Source organism: Aquarana catesbeiana, linkage group LG01 (assembly GCF_042186555.1).
Source record: "Aquarana catesbeiana isolate 2022-GZ linkage group LG01, ASM4218655v1, whole genome shotgun sequence".
Classification (NCBI taxonomy): Eukaryota; Metazoa; Chordata; class Amphibia; order Anura; family Ranidae; genus Aquarana; species Aquarana catesbeiana.
In genome coordinates this window covers 272401970-272420930 of record NC_133324.1, presented here as the reverse complement: position 1 = coordinate 272420930, position 18961 = coordinate 272401970, and the positions used below count along the sequence as shown (strand labels likewise).

The window sequence follows — 18961 nt, the reverse complement described above, 5'->3', positions numbered from 1 at the left end:
GATAAAACTTCCATAAAATCTCCCCGCCAGATTTTTTCTTTAACCGCCGAAGGGAGATGGTACCCCAAAGGAGAAATTTCACAAGGCATAACCCCTTTTAAACATGCCTCAGGGACTGACAAGATATCCCTAACAGGAGTGTGCATGTGTGCATCCCCAATGTGTGTACTGCCTGACTGACTAAATGACACAGGAGCAGGGACATTTACAGGTGCAGAGATTTTAAAGCTAGCAGAGTCAGACCCAGAGGGGGAGACAGCCAGAGAAGGAGGAAGAATAGGAGAGGCAATACCAGCAGCAGAGAGAGCATGAGAGATAGCTGACAGGTAACCCAAGATATCATTCACAGTGGATTTTTGTAACTCACCCTGCCCAGCTGATGACACCTCCGCCGCTGGGACACTCATGCTTGTCTGTAGGCTGTGGAACAGTGCACCCGGGACCAGGTCACTCTGAGGAGCCAACCGCTGAGGAGTAGCTGTTTCTTGAGAGCCTGCAGCAGACACAGGCAGCTCAGTCCTCTCCTGTCGCTCTTCTTGTGGCGCCGAGTGTCCTCTTCCCCTCCTCCTGGCTGGCGACTGAGTGCAGGTCCGCCTCTTCTGTCCCGACCGTCTCCCGGGCACCGCCGCCATGCTTCTCCTCTCTTCTGCACGCACCCGCCCGGCGGCTTGTTCTTTTCCTCCTCCGGCCACCAGACGCTCCGGAGGGACGCTCCACCTTGCTCTTCTCTGAGGTGAGGGCTGGACTGGCTGAGCCTCTCTCACCTCTGCGTTCTGCTGACTGTCCTCTGTGACAGACAGCGCCAGGCAGTGTTGCATCCATTCCTCTCCGCCCTGGCTCTCTGCTCTCTCCACAAAAGCCCTCACAAGGTCTTCCATACGCACCGCTCGCAATGACAGGAAAGAGAACCGTTTTAAAGGCAAGTCAGTCACTCTTTGCTCTCCAGGTCAGGCTGCAGTTTCTTCTCTTCCAGGTCCAGCTGCTGCAAAGAGGAAGTACAGACCCTCAGCAGCCCCTTTTATCACTTCTCCCAGGAATACCAGAACCTTCCCTGGGATCTGATTGGGCCACCTGCAACTCAGGTATGCATTTAAAGGCAAAGCACACTAAATACCTGCTAACTTAAACTATCACCAGGGCTGCATGACCGCCGTCCCAAAAAAGGGGGCTCTAATGGTGCGCCCCCTTTTAAGTATTCCAGAGAATGATAAAATTGCTTGGAACGAGAATTTGTGAGTAATTCTCAACCCTCTTTTAAATGCTTTGTTAAAGCAGATATAAAAACACATTAAACTACCGTAGTTATGTTAACAATCTTTTAAATGTATTTTGTTTTTAATATTTTTGATAGATGTTTCAGACATAGCTTAACATGAATATCTAATAGGCTGCGTGGCACAAGTGAAATAGAGTAGTTTCAGGACATATTGTTTAGTCTCTTGTCCTATCTTTTACCTGGCCATACACTATATTAATTTTGAACCTGAGGAACAGGAAGAAATTTACCCAGTGGGTAAATTTGAAGGTGCCAGGTGGAAAATTGTTAGCTGGAAATAGTCTTCATCCAATCAGATCCAGTTGTTGTTGGGGTAATGGGGTAGTTGTAGCAGGAGATTTATCCACCTGCGCTGTATAGTGTGGATGGAAGAAACTGGTATTTTATTTTCGTTCAGCCTGCAGGCTGGACAGAAAAGAGACAACCTATCAGTGTATGATCGTCATAATAAGTACCATCTCCTTTAGCTTACAGACACTATACCCTATACATGGGGGTTGATTTATTGAAACTGGAGAGTGTAAAATCCGGTGCAGCTGTGCATGGTAGCCAATCCACTTCTAACCTCAGCTTGTTTAATTAGGTTTTGACAAAAAAAACAAAACCTGGTAGCCAATTGGTTTCTATGCATAGCTGCGCTAGATTTTGCGCAAGGAAGGGGGGTGATTATTGGCGCAAGATGGGCACTTAGCTCTGCAAACAATGTTCAAGTTAAAGAGGAACCAGTTCATGAAAATTATATGTGGCAAACTGTAAAAAAAAAAAAGGCTCATGAACCAGAGTCCATTAGTAAATTAAGTCCATAAAGGATTCAGGTGTAGCTCACTGAGGCAGCTCCATGTAGAAGCAAGAAATGGCTCTAGAAGAAATAGAAGGAAAAGCGCAAGCTTCTAAGTGTAGCTATATAGTAGGAATTTATTACAAGCAGGGTGGATTTGAATTAAATCAAGTCGATTTAAATCACTAGTAAAAAGGCTTGATTTAAAGGATCACTAAAGCTATTTTTTTTTTTTTAAATAACAAACATGTTGTACTTACCTCCACTGTGCAGCTCGTTTTGCACAGAGTGGCCCCGAACCTGGTCTTCTGGGGTCCCTCGGCGGCTGTCTCGGCTCCCCCCTGCAAGGACTCAACACCTTCATGCAAGCTCCCTCGCATGGTGTTGAGTGCTTGCGGGCGCGCTCCCGTGATGCAGCCCGCGGCCATAGCCGCTCACTGTATCACTCGGCCCCGCCCCTCCGGCGCGCCACGTCATTGGATGTGATTGACAGCAGCGCGAGCCAATGGCGATATTGTCGGATGTTTTTTCACCTTAATGCATAGAATGTGGTGAAAAAACTTTTACCTTTACAACCCCTTTAAATCAACTCGGTTTAAATCATCATTTTTAACCACTTCAGCCCCGGAAGGATTTACCCCCTTCCTTACCAGAGCACTTTTTACAATTTGGCACTGCGTCGCTTTAACTGCTAATTGCGCGGTCATGCAATGCTGTACCCAAACAAAATTTGCATCCTTTTCTTCCCACAAATAGAGCTTTCTTTTGATGGTATTTGATCACTTCTGCGTTTTTTATTTTTTGCGCTATAAACGGAAAAAGATCGAAAATTTTGAAAAAAAAATGATATTTTCTACTTTTTGTTATAAAAAAAATCCAATAAACTCAATTTTAGTCATACATTTAGGCCAAAATGTATTCGGCCACGTGTCTTTGGTAAAAAAAATGTCAATAAACGTATATTTATTGGTTTGCGCAAAAGTTATAGCGTCTACAAACTAGGGTACATTTTCTGGAATTTACACAGCTTTTAGTTTGACTGCCTATGTCATTTCTTGAGGTGCTAAAATGGCAGGGCGGTACAAACCCCCCCCCAAATGACCCCATTTTGGAAAGTAGACACCCCATGGAAATTGCTGAGAGGCATGTTGAGCCCATTGAATATTATTTTTTTTTGTCCCAAGTGATTGAATAATGACAAAAAAAAAAAAAAAATTACAAAAAGTTGTCACTAAATGATATATTGCTCACACAGGCCATGGGCATATGTGGAATTGCACCCCAAAATATATTCAGCTGCTTCTCCTGAGTACGGGGATACCACATGTGTGGGACTTTTTTGGGAGCCCCGAAAACCAATCACCGCCTTCAGGATTTCTAAGGGCGTAAATTTTTGATTTTACTCCTCACTACCTATCACAGTTTTGAAGGCCATAAAATGCCCAAAAACCCCATTTTGGAAAGTAGACACCCCAAGCTATTTGCTTTGAGACATGTTAAGTCCATGGAATATTTTATATTTTGACACAAGTTGCGGGAAAGTGACAAATTTTTTTTTTTTGCACAAAGTTGTCACTAAATGATATATTGCTCACACAGGCCATGGGCATATGTGGAATTGCACCCCAAAATACATTTAGCTGCTTCTCCTGAGTATGGGGATACCACATGTGTGGGACTTTTTGGGAGCCTAGCCGCGTACGGGGCCCCGAAAACCAATCACCGCCTTCAGGATTTCTAAGGGTGTAAATTTTTGATTTCACTCTTCACTGCCTATCACAGTTTCGGAGGCCATGGAATGCCCAGGTGGCACAACACCCCCCCCCCCCCAAATGACCCCATTTTGGAAAGTAGACACCCCAAGCTATTTGCTGAGAGGCATGGTAAGTATTTTGCAGCTCATTTGTTTTTGAAAATGAAGAAAGACAAGAAGAAAAATTTTTTTTTTTTTTTTTTCTTTTTTCAAAACTTTGTGACAAAAAGTGAAGTCTGCAAAATACTCACTATACCTCTCAGCAAATAGCTTGGGTGTCTACTTTCCAAAATGGGGTCATTTGGGGGGGTTTTGTGCCACCTGGGCATTCCATGGCCTCTGAAACTGATAGGCAGTGAAGAGTGAAATAAAAAATTTACGCCCTTAGAAAGCCTGAAGGCAGTGCTTGGTTTTCGGGGTCCCGTACGCGGCTAGGCTCCCAAAAAGTCACACACATGTGGTATCCCCGTACTCAGGAGAAGCAACAGAATGTATTTTGGGGTGTAATTTCACATATTCCCATGGCATGTTTGAGCAATATATCATTTAGTGACAACTTTGTGCAAAAAAAAAAATTGTCTCTTTCCCGCAACTTGTGTCGCAATATAAAATATTCCATGGACTCGACATGCCTCTCAGCAAATAGCTTGGGGTGTCTACTTTCCAAAATGGGGTCATTTGGGGGGGTTTTGAACTGTCCTGGCATTTTATGCACAACATTTAGAAGCTTATGTCATACATCACCCACTCTTCTAACCACTTGAAGACAAAGCCCTTTCTGACACTTTTTGTTTACATGAAAAATTTTTTTTTTTTTTTTGCAAGAAAATTACTTTGAACCCCCAAACATTATATACTTTTTTTAAAGCAAATGCCCTACAAATTTTAATGGTGGATGCTTCATTTTTTTTTTTTTCACACAGTATTTGCGCAGCGATTTTTCAAACGCATTTTTTGGGGAAAAAACACACTTTTTAAAATTTTAATGCACTAAAACACACTATATTGCCCAAATGTTTGATGAAATAAAAAAGATGATCTTAGGCCGAGTACATGGATACCAAACATGACATGCTTTAAAATTGCGCACAAACGTGCAGTGGCAACAAAATAAATACATTTTTAAAAGCCTTTACAGGTTACCACTTTAGATTTACAGAGGTCTACTGCTAAAATTACTGCCCTTGATCTGACCTTCACGATGATACCTCACATGCATGGTGCAATTGCTGTTCACATTTGATGCCAGACCGACGCTTGCGTTCGCCTTAGCGTGAGAGCAGGGGGGGACAGGGGTGCTTTTTTTTTTTTGTTTGCTTTTTTATCTTATTTTTAAACTGTTCCTTTCATTTTTTTTTTTTTTTTTTTTTTAATCATTTTTATTGTTATCTCAGGGAATGTAAATATCCCCTATGATAGCAATAGGTAGTGACAGGTACTCTTTTTTTGAAAAAATTGGGGTCTATTAGACCCTAGATCTCTCCTCTGCCCTCAAAGCATCTGACCACACCAAGATCGGTGTGATAAAATGCTTTCCCAATTTCCCAATGGCGCTGTTTACATCCGGCGAAATCTAAGTCATCAAATGCTTGTAGCTTCCAGTTTCTTAGGCCATAGAGATGTTTGGAGCCACTCTAGTCTGGTCTGGTCTCTGATCAGCTCTATGGTCAGCTGGCTGAATCACTGGCTGCATTCTCAGGTTCCCTGTTGAGACAGGAGAGCCAGAGAAAAACACGGAAGACGGTGGGGGGGGGGGGGCATTCCCTCCCACGGCTTGTAAAAGCAGTCTAGAGGCTAATTAGCCGCTAGGATTGCTTTTACATGAAAGCCGACCGCTGGCTGAAAAGAATGATGCCAAGATGATACCTAAACCTGCAGGCATCATTCTGGTATAACCACTCAGTCGTGAATGGCGTACCTGAAGACAAAAAATAGTTAACAATAAAACACAGTAAACGGTAAAGTATAAAAAATTGCATACCTGAAAAGCAAACATGATAAAACATAATAACAATAAAACATTGCAGAATAGAATACAGTAAAAAAGAGCAGAACAATAGAGAGAGAACAGTAAAACGACAACTATTTTTTTTTTATTTTTTTTACACTTTTTTTTTTGTAACTGTAACTTTTATAACTGTAACCGGTTCCAGGTTCGGGTCTCTCAAAATGCAATGCCATCTTGGGAGACCCTGTGAAAGTGTGCCTAGTCTGTGCAGTGCTGTACCCTACGCTAATACTCAACTAGTGTATGGTAGCGTTCAAAACATTCACCAATGCAAAGACCAGGATTGTCAGGACAGAAGGGACAATAATAGCGGGTGTCATGCCTATATCCGCCTTTGCTGCAGACACAACATCTTTTTGGGGGGGTTCGTTGGGTAGGGGTACTCGGGAGGACATAAAGAAAATGCCTCTCATGCAGCCGACTGCATTTGGTTGGGGATGTGAATGGGGGAAGTACGGGCGCTGCAGAAGTGGTGGGTTCCCAATTAGGATTGGCGAATGCAGCAGGAAGGGCACTATGGGCACGACGGGCCTGTGTTTGTCTTCTTCTTGGTGGTAGCGGGACACTACTTGTGCTTACCACCTCACCAGCTTGAACTGCACTTATGGGACTCGCCACATCACCAAGTGTTACTGTAGTGCTGGTTTGACTACGACCGGGGTGTACTAGGCCACTGGTGCTTGCCAGTTCACCAAAACGCTACCAAAAAACTGTTAGTGATCGCAGGGATCAGGCCTGACTCTGCGAACGCTGCAGTTATGTGCTTAGTGTTTTGTAAGTGACAGTGATCGATCGATACTGCACTTGGGTGGGCTGGGCCAGGCGGAGGGGCAAAACGCAGGTGCTAGCAGGTATCTGGGCTGATCGCGCTAACACTGCGTTTTTGGGAACCCTATACTGCTGGGGACGCTAGTATAGATCTGATCAGATCAGATGTTGATCCGTTCAGATACTATACCACTAAGGGAGGTGTACGGTGCGTGCGTGGGTGTTAGCGGTACTGGCACTAACCTGACGCTGCCTGGGGCTGGTGCTTGCCAGTTCACCGAAATGCTACCAAAAAAACTGTTAGCGATCGCAGGGATCAGGCCTGACTCTGCGAACGCTGTAGTTATGCGTTTAGTGTTTTGTAAGTGACAGTGATTGATCGATACTGCACTTGGGTGAGCTGGGATGGGCCGGGCGGAGGGGCAAAACGCAGGTGCTAGCAGGTATCTGGGCTGATCCCGCTAACACTGCGTTTTTGGGAACCCTATACTGCTGGGGACGCTAGTATAGATCTGATCAGATATTGATCCGTTCAGATACTATACCACTAAGGGAGGTGTACGGTGCATGCGTGGGTGTTAGCGGTACTGGAGCTAACCTGACGCTGCCTGGGGTGACGCATATCACCGCCGGGCGATCAGGGGGCTAAACCTTTATTAGGTAATAAACGGCGGGTGCCCTGACACTATAAAAAAATAAGCAAACTAACCAGCGTCGCCCGTAACGGTTATACGGTGATCAGTGGTGAAAGGGTTAACTAGGGGGTAATCAAGGGGTTAAAACATTTATTAGGTAGTATATGGGGTTCCCTGACGCTATAAAACGCTGACGGCGAACCTAAATATTTACCTCCCTAACTAGCGTCACCAGTGACACTAATACAGCTATCAGAAAAATGATCGCTTAGCGACACTGGCGACGGGGGGGTTAGGGGGGTACCCTAGACCTAAAGGGGGCTAACACTAACTGCCCTACCACACTAACTGTCACAAACTGACACCATGCAGTAATCAGAAAAAAAAAAACTGCTTGGTGTCAGTGTGATTGGGGGGGGGGGGTGATTGGGGGTTAAAGGGGGGTGTATTGTGTGCCTGGCATGTTCTACTGTATGTGTGTGTTTTACACTCACATTGCAGTCTTCTCTCCTCGGCGCCGGAACGGAAAATGCCGAGCCGAGGAGAGATGACATTGTTTCCTCTGCCTCTGTGTACTATACAGAGGCAGGGGAATGATCTCATTGGCTGAGAGCGATCGCGAGGGGGGGGCCATGATTGGATGGCCTACCCCTCATCTCTGAATGCTCCCAGACCAAAGCCGACCGCCTCGGGCACCGGTGGGGGGTCCGATTGGACCCCCCGCCCGCGGGAAGGCAATCACGTACTAGGTACGTAATTTTGCCTGCCCGTGCCATTCTGCCGCAGTATATCTGCGTGAGGCGGTCGGCAACTGGTTAAAGAGCAACTGTCATCTCTGCCCTGCAGCGGCTCCTTTGACCCGCTGTTGACTCACCGACAGTCCCATTCACTTTAATGGGTCTGCTGGTGATGTGGCATTGACACACCAAGGTGAGGGACGTGGCGGCAGCAGATAAGTGGATGCCCGCTAACAGCGCTGCCATGATGGATCTGAAATGACAGGTGCACTTTAAATGTAAGGACTTATTCTTGCTGGTAGTTAGAATCTTTAATATTTGCAAACAAAATTAAGGTTTCCTATTTGGACTAATAAGCTGTCAGGTTCGTTAAATAGCAATATTAGAACCGATTCAATCATACAATTTGCAGTGTACATGGATTTGTAAAACAACGGGATAAAGGAATATTCCTGAACTTTGTTTGTTTTATCTCATGGTTACTGTGATATTGTGTGAATGCATTAATGCATTTCACGTTACCTCTGCTTGCAGAGTTTGGATTCATTGAATGCGTTCTGCAATATTTACATTTTTGGTATACAGCCTCATGCTACATGACTAAGCTCAATTTCCTGCTGACTATATTAAATTAATAATGTATCTTGAATAGAAAACTATATTTTAGTTTTAGTCCAAAAGCATTTTATTAAAATAAATTTGATAAAAAATCGATTTTAAATTAAAAAAAAAAAAAAATCTGACTATTTTTTTTATCTACCCTGATTACAAGTAAAATTAGAACTACTCACAAGTGTAGTTAAAATTAGGCATGTACAGTAGCTAGGCACTGTATAGGGTATGGTCCTTATCAGTGCTGTCTGGGTGGTTCCTGAGAAAATTCAGGCTCTACCAAGGGTTTGTCCAGGTCTGTGGAATCTTGGGGGTCAATTTTGGGTAAGGCCGTCTCAGAGATATAAGCCTGCATGTCATCCTGAGGGGTGGGGTTGGTGTTGTTTAAAGTATCTGGTGATAGATTATAGATCTGAGAATAGTATTGTCTAAAAGAGGAGGAGATGCTCTTAGTGTTAAAGATTTTTGTCCTGGTTAGGTCGGGTGATGAACGGGATAGAGTGATGGGAAGGTCTAGGATGAAGAGTCCATGCTAAGTGTTGGCCAAAGAGTAGTGATAGTTACAGCCCCTATCACATGCAATTAAAGAGTGAGAGGCCAGTAGTTGGAGTAGATCGACGGACTTGGATAGCTGGACATAGGTAAATTGTTCTAAATTTCGTTCATGAAGTGATTCAAGCTCTGCAATGGTGGTTAACAGGCAGCGAATTCCATTTGCTGTGATCTTCTTCAGATGGGAGCCATGCTGAATAAGCACGCCCTGAACCACACATTTCAGTGCTTCCCACTGTATAAGGGGAGTAGTAGTGTTCGAGGAATGGTTAAAACAAAATTCTGAATAGTTTTGGAGATGTTTGCTGCGCAAACCAAGTCTCGCAATAAATTGTCATTAAGTCTCCATGATGCACCTCCACGAGCCATCGGTGGGCATGCTATAGGTAAAAAGGGGCATGATCAGACCAGAGGAGGTGACCCATGGAGACCTGAAAGTAATCAAGTCTACTGTAAGAGTTGTGGGCCACTGAGCAGCAGCTGTCATCTCTTTCCGGGGATGTTGGATGCACCAGACATCTACTAAGTGTACAAAATGTAGTAGGGATTTAATACGTGTCAATAAAGATGTGGGTATTGATGACTTACCCGAGGAGGTGTCCGCAAATGGGGAGAGGGCAACATTTAGATTACAACCCACGATGATGCACGGACCACCAAAGGAAGGCAGTCTGGTGATAATGGAGGAGAGGAAACGAGCCTGATCCAGATTAGGAACGTAGATGTTGGCCACTGTAAAAAAAAAAAAAAAAAAGTGTTTAGTTTCAATTTTAAGAAATTACCTCAGGGTTAAAAGATTTATGAAAGGCGATGGAAACTCCTTTAGACTGTGGGTTAGAACTGTGAAACCAAGTATGATGATATCGATTAAGCTGATGCTGGTAGTGAGCCAGTGCGAAAAATGCATTTCTTGTAAGAGTAATAAGTTAGAGCACATTTTATGGAAATGGTAGAGAATTTGGCTCTGCTTCTCCGGGGTATTGAACCCCCTACAATTCAAAGAAGCTGATTCTAACTGGACAATTAACTGCGATAATAAACAATAAAAATGAGGGATCGACCAATTATCGATGGCCGTTATTCACTTTTTTAGAAGTATCGGTCAAACAACTGACCAATATTACCAAAATTGCTTCAAGGGGTTTTACCGGGGTGATGCCTGCAGCTGCACCCTCCTGTCACAAGGGATGTTTACATTTCTTGTGACAGCAATAACAGTGGTTTAAAAAAAAAGTAAAGTAACAGTGTAAATTTTATTTATTTATTTTTTTTTTTAAATGTACAAAATATCGGCAAAAATTATTGGCTATTGGCAGGAGAGGTGGCCGAAATATCGGTATCGTATCGGCACCGAAAAAAACGAAATTGGTCAATCCCTAATAAAAGTCAAGGTAGAGGGTAGTGGGGAGATTGAGGAATATAGGTTTCTCTCAAACCAATATTTCCCAGCAGAATGAAAAGAGGAAGAGGAGGCAAAGAAGATGGGTGAAAGAGAAAAGGGGAGAAAGGGGTATAGTAAAGAGAAACAGCTGGTATATGAGCATTTTAAAGAAATGGTAAGTTTAATAAAAAGTAAAGGAATTTGAAAAAGTATAAAAAAGTTATTTATTTTTTACCAGTCTTCTAAGACGTATTATGATCACACTGAGCAGGTAAGAAAAATGCAGTCTGAAAAGCTAGTCCTGGTAAAAATTCTTTCCTAGGATCTAGGATTTTTTTTCATGAAGATGAGTGAAAAATCTAATTGTAGACATAAACAACATGCCTATGTTATCTGCAATCTGTGTCTGTTAGTATGATATTGGAAAACCTAGTCAGGCGTCCATTATTACATCTAGAAACTCTCATATCATTTGCTGCTAAGCAACAGTCTAACAAGTAGTGCATTTTATCAGTAAAATTTATCATGGCTTTAAAAAAAGTATAATGTTGAAGGCCATAGTTTTGAGGAATTTGTTTCCTTTAAAAAAAATCAAATTTATTAGCACTTTCTAACATTCTTTATGGGTTGGCTTACTTTTGGTCAAAATTACTACTTTATAAAGAAAGGAGCCAGTGGAAAACACAATCTTCAGTTATTATGTTCAGCATAGAAATTATGAAATTTAGATACATCTGTAGTAACTGATGTGTAAATTTATATTATTTTGTAACTGTGCCCTGCTAATCACTGTTCTATTTTGGAAATCATGATTATAATGATATGACATATATTTTGTTATAAAAGCTTTCATGGGATAAAGTTACTAAACCCACAACAGTAAAATCAGTCTGTATATGCAGTAAAGCATGCTTGTTATACTTGCTGTGGAACCTAAGGGGTTAATCCTCCGCATTCTGTAAAAAGGTTGTTTCATCCTGGCTTCTCTGATCCTCCCCTCCTTCCACTGCCTCCTGATAACACCGAGCCTATGGAGTCAGGCTGCACATGCTCAGTTTGGTGTGTATTTCTAGAGAGAAATTGTTTTTTCTTCTTGGGAGAGTGCATTTTTAGCAGTTTATATTTACTAATATAATTGCATTTCCATTTTTTATGTACTGTGGGAGACCAGATATAGTGAATGCAGGGTCCTAGGTTTAGTAAGACTTTAAGGGTACCTAATAAAGAAACTGGAATGATTAAGGCAAATGTTGCAATAAAGTGACCATTTCAGTATCTAAAATTGGACTGTATAGTTTTGCACAGAATTAGCATTTGTGATGGGAACCCATTACACAGACTAACAGAGTGGCTTCTTTTGTTCATAAGGTATGTCGTTGAACCAAAGAAAAGACCCCAAATCACACTGAAACCTCCATTTATTCGTCAAGATCTGTCAGAAAGGCAGATAACGGTCAAGATCAGCGACAATGGCATCCAAGCTAACTTGCACCGTTCCAAGGTGATATTTTTGTAATTTGTCTGTAACTTTATGTAGCAGCAAATGTTTATGGCCTAACTGTCATTTATTTATTTTTTTTCCATTTCAGTCCAAAGGTAGTCTAGAAGGCATAAATGATAAGTCTCTGGATATACAGCCACCTCTACCTCCTAAAGGTGACCCCACCATATATTCAGACCTGAAGGGACCTCTGGGAAATGGTGAAGGTATAGGCAAGTAATGTGCTTTATACAAAATTCAATGCCACCGGAAATTCTAAATAAAAGTTCACTTTATGCCAGGGCAGTGGTTTTTAAAGCTAAACTTTGGCAGAAAGATTTGTGCACAGAGCACCAATCACATATGTTAACTCTAGTAATGCATATCCCGTGTACTGCTGGTTACTTTTAAAATCCTCCCTCCAGTGATGCCGAATACTCCCGACAGTTGTTCTGGCACTGCAGGGATTAAGAGCAGCTGCTGCGACTGTGGAGCACGCCACAAAACTCTGTTCATCTTCCACTTCATTTCCCCTTGTGCATTCATAAAAATCCTAGTATTCTTCTTTTAAAATGCAAGGCATTCTATGAATCATCTAGGGGTGGATCACTGACAGGCTCCCCCCTGTCAATTTGCAGAGCACCTTGCATACTGGAAGAATTCTAGAAGTTTTGTGAACAGATGAGAGGACAGGAAAGGGAAGGCAAATGTTGATTTCTTCATGGTCGCAGCCACTGCTCCTAGTCACAATTATGTGTCCTTTGTTCTCAAAATGTAATATTCTTACTTTTCAAAGCCTTCTTTTTCTCCATATGTAGAAATATCTATCTTTAATATTTTTTTGCATTTCAAAATATCCACAAGGGGTATAGTATAATTTCTACTGAGGTCACAAGAGTGACATTAGAGTAACATTCTTTGAATTATAACTCCCCCTTCCTCAACGTGTACTTTAATATTTCTACTTTCAGACAGTGGATTATCACCAAAAATGATCAGCCCTCCGACTCCAGCCATGTATAAATATCGTCCAGGGTTTGGAGCAAACCCCAAGGTTCACTACCATCCAGCTACAGAACAGGTAAATGGGGAATGGTGTAAATCATGTGACATCCAGAACATCCACTCTGCTCCTTTGGTTGCATTGATGTTTGTGCTTGAAAATCATTCTAGATCATGACTTGACATTCTGTCTTTTGTACATTGTTTTTCAAATGCCTTTCTAACTCATGACTTCATGGGATAGGTAGGAATTTTCTATGAAAATAAGGGCATTTTTTTACACGAGCAAGAATTGGTTGATATGTTTACTTGTGTTACTTAAAGACTCTGATGATTATTACAAGTGAATTTGGTTTGGGCATTTTTATCCCACACTGCACCATGCATCTAACATTAAAGTCCAGTCTCATTTGGATGCAGTGGACAATTATGGAAGCATTGAAGACCAACCCCAACAAAAGTTAAAATGTTAAAAGTTTTACAATACTAAGCTGACACAACTAAGGGGTTTGCTAGTTCTACACCATCAAGCAAGTTATTTGACTGAAGTAAACCAGACTGTGGTCCACATGGGTGGATCTGTTCTCCATTGCAGAGAGCTGTCATTCATGAGGTGTCACTGTCTGGCTGAGTGACTGGAATAGACTAGCCTATATAGGTCCGTTTGAAGATGAAGAAATGGCTTGGGATGCCACCACTGCTTTTTATAGCAATTTAGGTAGGTAATATAGTGTGTAATTGTTCTCACAATGAATTTGTGTAGAATTATGGCTGTACAGTGCATGTAGCCATACAACTGTCCATTCTCACAAAGTGTAAAGACTGCTTTAGAGCGCACAAAGATTCCATTCAGTGTAGACTACAAAAGGTATATTCAAGTATATAATAACCAGCCTACCTATGTGAATCAAACATAGATGAACAAAAAAAAATTTTTTTTTTAATACTAAAATCAATAAAAGATAATAATGTTCAATAATAATTGTGCAACCATAACATGATATGTGATGCCAAAAAAATTAAAAAGTTGTATATAAATCAAATATGCAATATATAGTAAAAAAAAGTCCATCAAAGGTGAAAAATTGATTGAAGTGAAATCCTGATGTGAATCTTTATCAAAAAGTAAACAGCAAAATCCCTTCACCATCACTGAAAAACACCAATGTGCTCATGGAAATGGGTGTCAGCTTACCAGATGGAGTTGACCAATTTAATGAAAAAAAGGTCAAATAGGCTTTAGCAAGATAATGCTTGCTACAATGGAGAAAAATTGGACCAGACTCTTGTCCTCACATCACAGGGTCTCACGTACAGGATATAAAATAGATGGAGAGGAACCAAATATAGTGTAACACCATTTATTTAAAACTTAATAAATACAAAACATAGCCAAATGGCTACTCACATATAAGGTGCCATCGCCCGGCACTGAGGCTAGGAAGCGTATCTTTGAGTGGGGGAAATTGCTCTGTAGGAGAAGTTCCCAGATGATCGCGGCAGCAGCGTGCGTTCCACTTTCAACAGACCAACGAACCACGGAAGCCGGATGTGATGTAATTGCGCGACCAAGTACTGCCTCGACGTACGTTTCGTTAAACACGTCTTCAGGAAGCGTACTTGGTCACTATAGAGATGGTTTAAATAATGTTGTAATTAGCATAAAGGGAGGGGTTGAATGCTTCACAGCCTCAGTGCCTTTTACAAAGCACTGTACAACCGTCTCTAACAGCATTTAAAATAGCAGCAATTTTGAACTTCCGCATAAAGTTTATACAAATATAAATGATCTTATATGGTAGTACTAATAGGAACTGTATTTTAAACTAAATTACATTAACTATGATCAGGATGGCACATTCCATCAGCACCAGGCTGTTTGAAATGAGATAAATGTAAAAAATATAATAAGATAAAAAGCAAAAAATTTGCTAAAAATGATATCATTATCACAGTTATAGACAGTACCCAACAGTTATATTAAAAAATATATATATACCCAGAAAAAACATCCAAAAGTGGATAGCAATTATATTAAATCAATACTACAGAGGAAAAATTAATCTTTGAAAATATCTGACAAAGATCTAATCATTAGTCAAAAAACAATTGAGATCCAGTTCAATATTTAATCCCTGTGGCTGCATCGTTTGTTAACGGTACAGCCACTGGGTCTCATTTTGGGAAACGGCCTTTCTAAGATCCGTACCTCTCCAATTGGAGGCAATCTTATCTATACCGTAAAAAGTAAGTAAACGGGGGTCCCTATTATGGACCAAATGGAAATGGCGTGATACGCTATGATTTAAAAAGCCTTTGGAAATATTAACTACATGTTCGTTAATACGAACCCTCAATTTGCGGGTGGTACGTCCCACATATTGGATTGAACATGGGCACTCCAACACATATGTGACATAGCTAGAATTACATGTAATCAGAGGTTTTATAGAGAATTCTTGTTGTGTGACCTTGGAATGAAATTTGGAAACCTTTTTCCCTACTCTGTAGTGCGACAGGCTTTGCACCTAGTGCAATAATGGAACCCTGATCCATCCAGAAAAGTAGAGGGTTTCCTAGGGGGATCAGGTACATTGGGGGCTATCATATTCCTTAGTCCTGGTGCTCGTCTATAGATAAACTTAGGTTTGGGAGAGAGTAAGTTCTGTAAATCTCTATCCTTGCAAAGTATGGGCCAATATTTTTTAAATATTTTTTTCACTTTCTTGTATTGGCGATGGAAACCTGTTATGAAGGAGATATCACCCAAGGGAGGAGATTTGTCCTTAGGGGCTAAAAGAGAGTCCCTCTTCATGGCCAAAACTTGGTTTTTAGTTTTGGTAAGATTTTTAAGAAGGTAACCTTTCTCCTGAAACCGATTAGTAAGTGTGACAGACCTAGCCAGAACAGAGGCTGTTGGAGAGGACTGTATGCAAGCCTGTTGCCTTTTGATTATGGGCCCTGGATTTTCAATGGAACAATACTCTTTGTGACGTGAATGAGAAATCCAGGCTGAACTGTACTAATCGGACTCATTCGTGTGTATATATGTATATATTGTATGGGGACTCCTTACTGTAGATTTGTGTCCCTGAAGAGGGAGGGGGGATTCCTCCAGCAGCCCCCTGCTGATAAGACTGATTCATTCTGTTGGGACACATCCTGTGAGGAGATGCTGGTGTCATCAATTCCAACTACCTGTGTTTATGTTAATTGAATGAGCTGATGACATTGTCCTCTATACTATGTAGGAGACGGGACGACTCCTATTGGAGCTGCTATTGTGAGAAATGTCCTGTGATAATTAACTCAGTCTGGGCAATAGGTCATGTCTCAGTCACCTAGGCTGTATAGAAGATTAGTTAATTAGCTCATGTCAATTATGTTAATTAGGTTACAGTTCTATTGTTAGAGGAGGTTCCAATGGCATATAAAGTCTTGTAATTTTGATTCTAAAAAAAGTGAGTTCTTGGTAGCAACAAGCAAGTGTCGCCTTGTTTTGTGCTCAGAGAGGTTGGGATATCTGTATACAGACTGGGAGGAAGTGGTATATGACGGAAGCACTCAAGCGGAGTGTGGGACGTTCCGTGACAGTAAGTATCTCAGGTTGTGTGTGGTAATCAGTAATGTCATCACAATTTCTCCTGATGCGCATATACTGCCCCTTAGGGACTGCTCCTAACCATTGTGGGTGGTGACAACTATTAATTGGTACAAACCCGTTGCGATCAGTCGCTTTAAAAAATGTTTTGGAGACTAACCTATTCCCTTGTTTGGTTAAGGTGAGATCTAGATAATTGATAGTATCCCAACTGAATTCAGCAGTGAACCTGAGTCCATAGGCATTGTTGCTCAAACCCAAAAGGAAATTTTGGAAATCTGGCAGAGTGCCCTCCCACAAGAGAATGACATCGTCAATATACCTCTTGTAGTACTTTAACGATTAACTGGATTGGTGATAAATGGTTTCCTGTTCCCATTTATTGAGCACTATATTTGCTACACTGGGGGCATATCTTGCCCCCATGGCAACTCCTTTTATTTGATTGTAGAACTGATGATGTGCCCAAAAATAGTTATTCCCCATAGCCAATTTCATGTCCTTCAACCAAGAATTCTATTTGGGGTAATTTAAGTTTAGATTGATCCATAAGGGCTAATTTCACTGCTACCAAGGCATCTTGTTGTTTAATATTGGTATAGAGTGATTCTATATCAATAGTTACTAATAAAGTGTTTGAAGATACTGTAATACCCTGTAGGGATTGAATGAGAGCTCGACTATCCTTCAAATATGATCGCCCATGGATAACTAATGGCTGGGGAAGAGATGTTCGGTTGAGAAGAAAAATGTTTTTTAATATTCAGTTTCCTAATAAATTTCTCTATATCAACAAATAAACCAAACTTGTCGATATTTTTGCTGGGTGCAAATTTTAGCCCCTGCAATAATACTAATAATTCTTCCTCTGAAAGTTCTACTCCCGATAGGTTGAAAATCCCTGTATTTAATTGTCCCGTTTTTCTTTTTCTTTCTCCTTCTCCCTCTATTACCTCTTTTTCTGTGGGTTTTTTGGAATGTTGGGGTGTAGTGGGTGAAATTCTGTAAGGTCCTTTCCATTCCTTCCATTCCCCCCCGGTTGATGATAGTTTTGATGATTATAATATGGTCGACCTCGATAATTACCCCTATAATTTCCTCTGAGGTCTGAGAGGTTGGTAATAGTTAGGTTCTGGATTATGATATTGATAATCGTAATCGGATGGTCTATTGGACAAAGGTGCAAACCTATTGTGTGTAGGTACCATATAAGGTGCTGGATAGGGGTAATTATTATTATTCTGTGGGGGATGGTTTCTACCCCTCTGAGGGGGGTTACTTTTTGTATAGGAGACTGGTTTACTAGAGGTTCTCACTGGAGTGTGAGGAGTCACCCTCTTATTGTAATCCTTGGCTAGTTGAGTAACTGCATTATGTATCTCCAAATCTCGCTCAACTGGAGGTTCATTGGAATTAGTTGAAGTTAGATCAGTTTGCCATTTGTACACCTGATTCTGTTCAAAGTCTTTTTATATCTCTCTGGTATTTTTTAAGTTTTTTCTGTTGTATTTCAGTATCATATTTAGATACAACAGTTGCATACCCATCTGTCTAAATATGATACTGAAATACAACAGAAAAAACTTAAAAAATACCAGAGAGATATAAAAGACTTTCAACAGAATCAGGTGTACAAATGGCAAACTGATCTAATTTCAACTAATTCCAATGAACCTCCAGTTGAGCGAGATTTGGAGATACATAATGCAGTTACTCAACTAGCCAAGGATTACAATAAGAGGGTGACTCCTCACACTCCAGTGAGAACCTCTAGTAAACCAGTCTCCTATACAAAAAGTAACCCCCCTCAGAGGGGTAGAAACCATCCCCCACAGAATAATAATAATTACCCCTATCCAGCACCTTATATGGTACCTACACACAATAGGTTTGCACCTTTGTCCAATAGACCATCCGATTATGATTATCAATATCATAATCCAGAACCTAACTATTACCAACCCAGACCTCATAGAGGAAATTATAGGGGTAATTATCGAGGTCGACCATATTATAATCATCAAAACTATCATCAACCGGGGGGGGGAATGGAAGGAATGGAAAGGACCTTGCAGAATTTCACCCACTACACCCCAACATTCCAAAGAACCCACAGAAAAAGAGGTAATAGAGGGAGAAGGAGAAAGAAAACGGGACAATTAAATACAGGGATTTTCAACCTATCGGGAGTAGAACTTTCAGAGGAAGAATTATTAGTATTATCGCAGGGGCTAAAATTTGCACCCAGCAAAAATATCGACAAGTTTGGTTTATTTGTTGATATAGAGAAATTTATTAGGAAACTGAATATTAAAAAACATTTTTCTTCTCAACCGAACATCTCTTCCCCTCCCAATGTGAATGAGACTACTTATTTA

At 41.1% G+C, this 18961-nt stretch overlaps 1 protein-coding gene across 3 annotated transcripts in view; it reads left to right on the top strand.

Moving 5' to 3' along the window:
- ZDHHC8 (zDHHC palmitoyltransferase 8) overlaps window positions 1-18961 on the top strand; it is a 175944-nt gene that overhangs the window by 119888 nt on the left and 37095 nt on the right. For 2 of the 3 annotated variants that reach the window (XM_073628562.1, XM_073628580.1), the window contains exons 7-9: window positions 11869-12001; window positions 12090-12213; window positions 12952-13061. In XM_073628562.1, coding sequence (XP_073484663.1) covers window positions 11869-12001; window positions 12090-12213; window positions 12952-13061 — 367 coding nt within the window. The remainder of the gene's footprint in view (window positions 1-11868; window positions 12002-12089; window positions 12214-12951; window positions 13062-18961) is intronic. The other variant, XM_073628570.1, reaches the window with a different exon arrangement.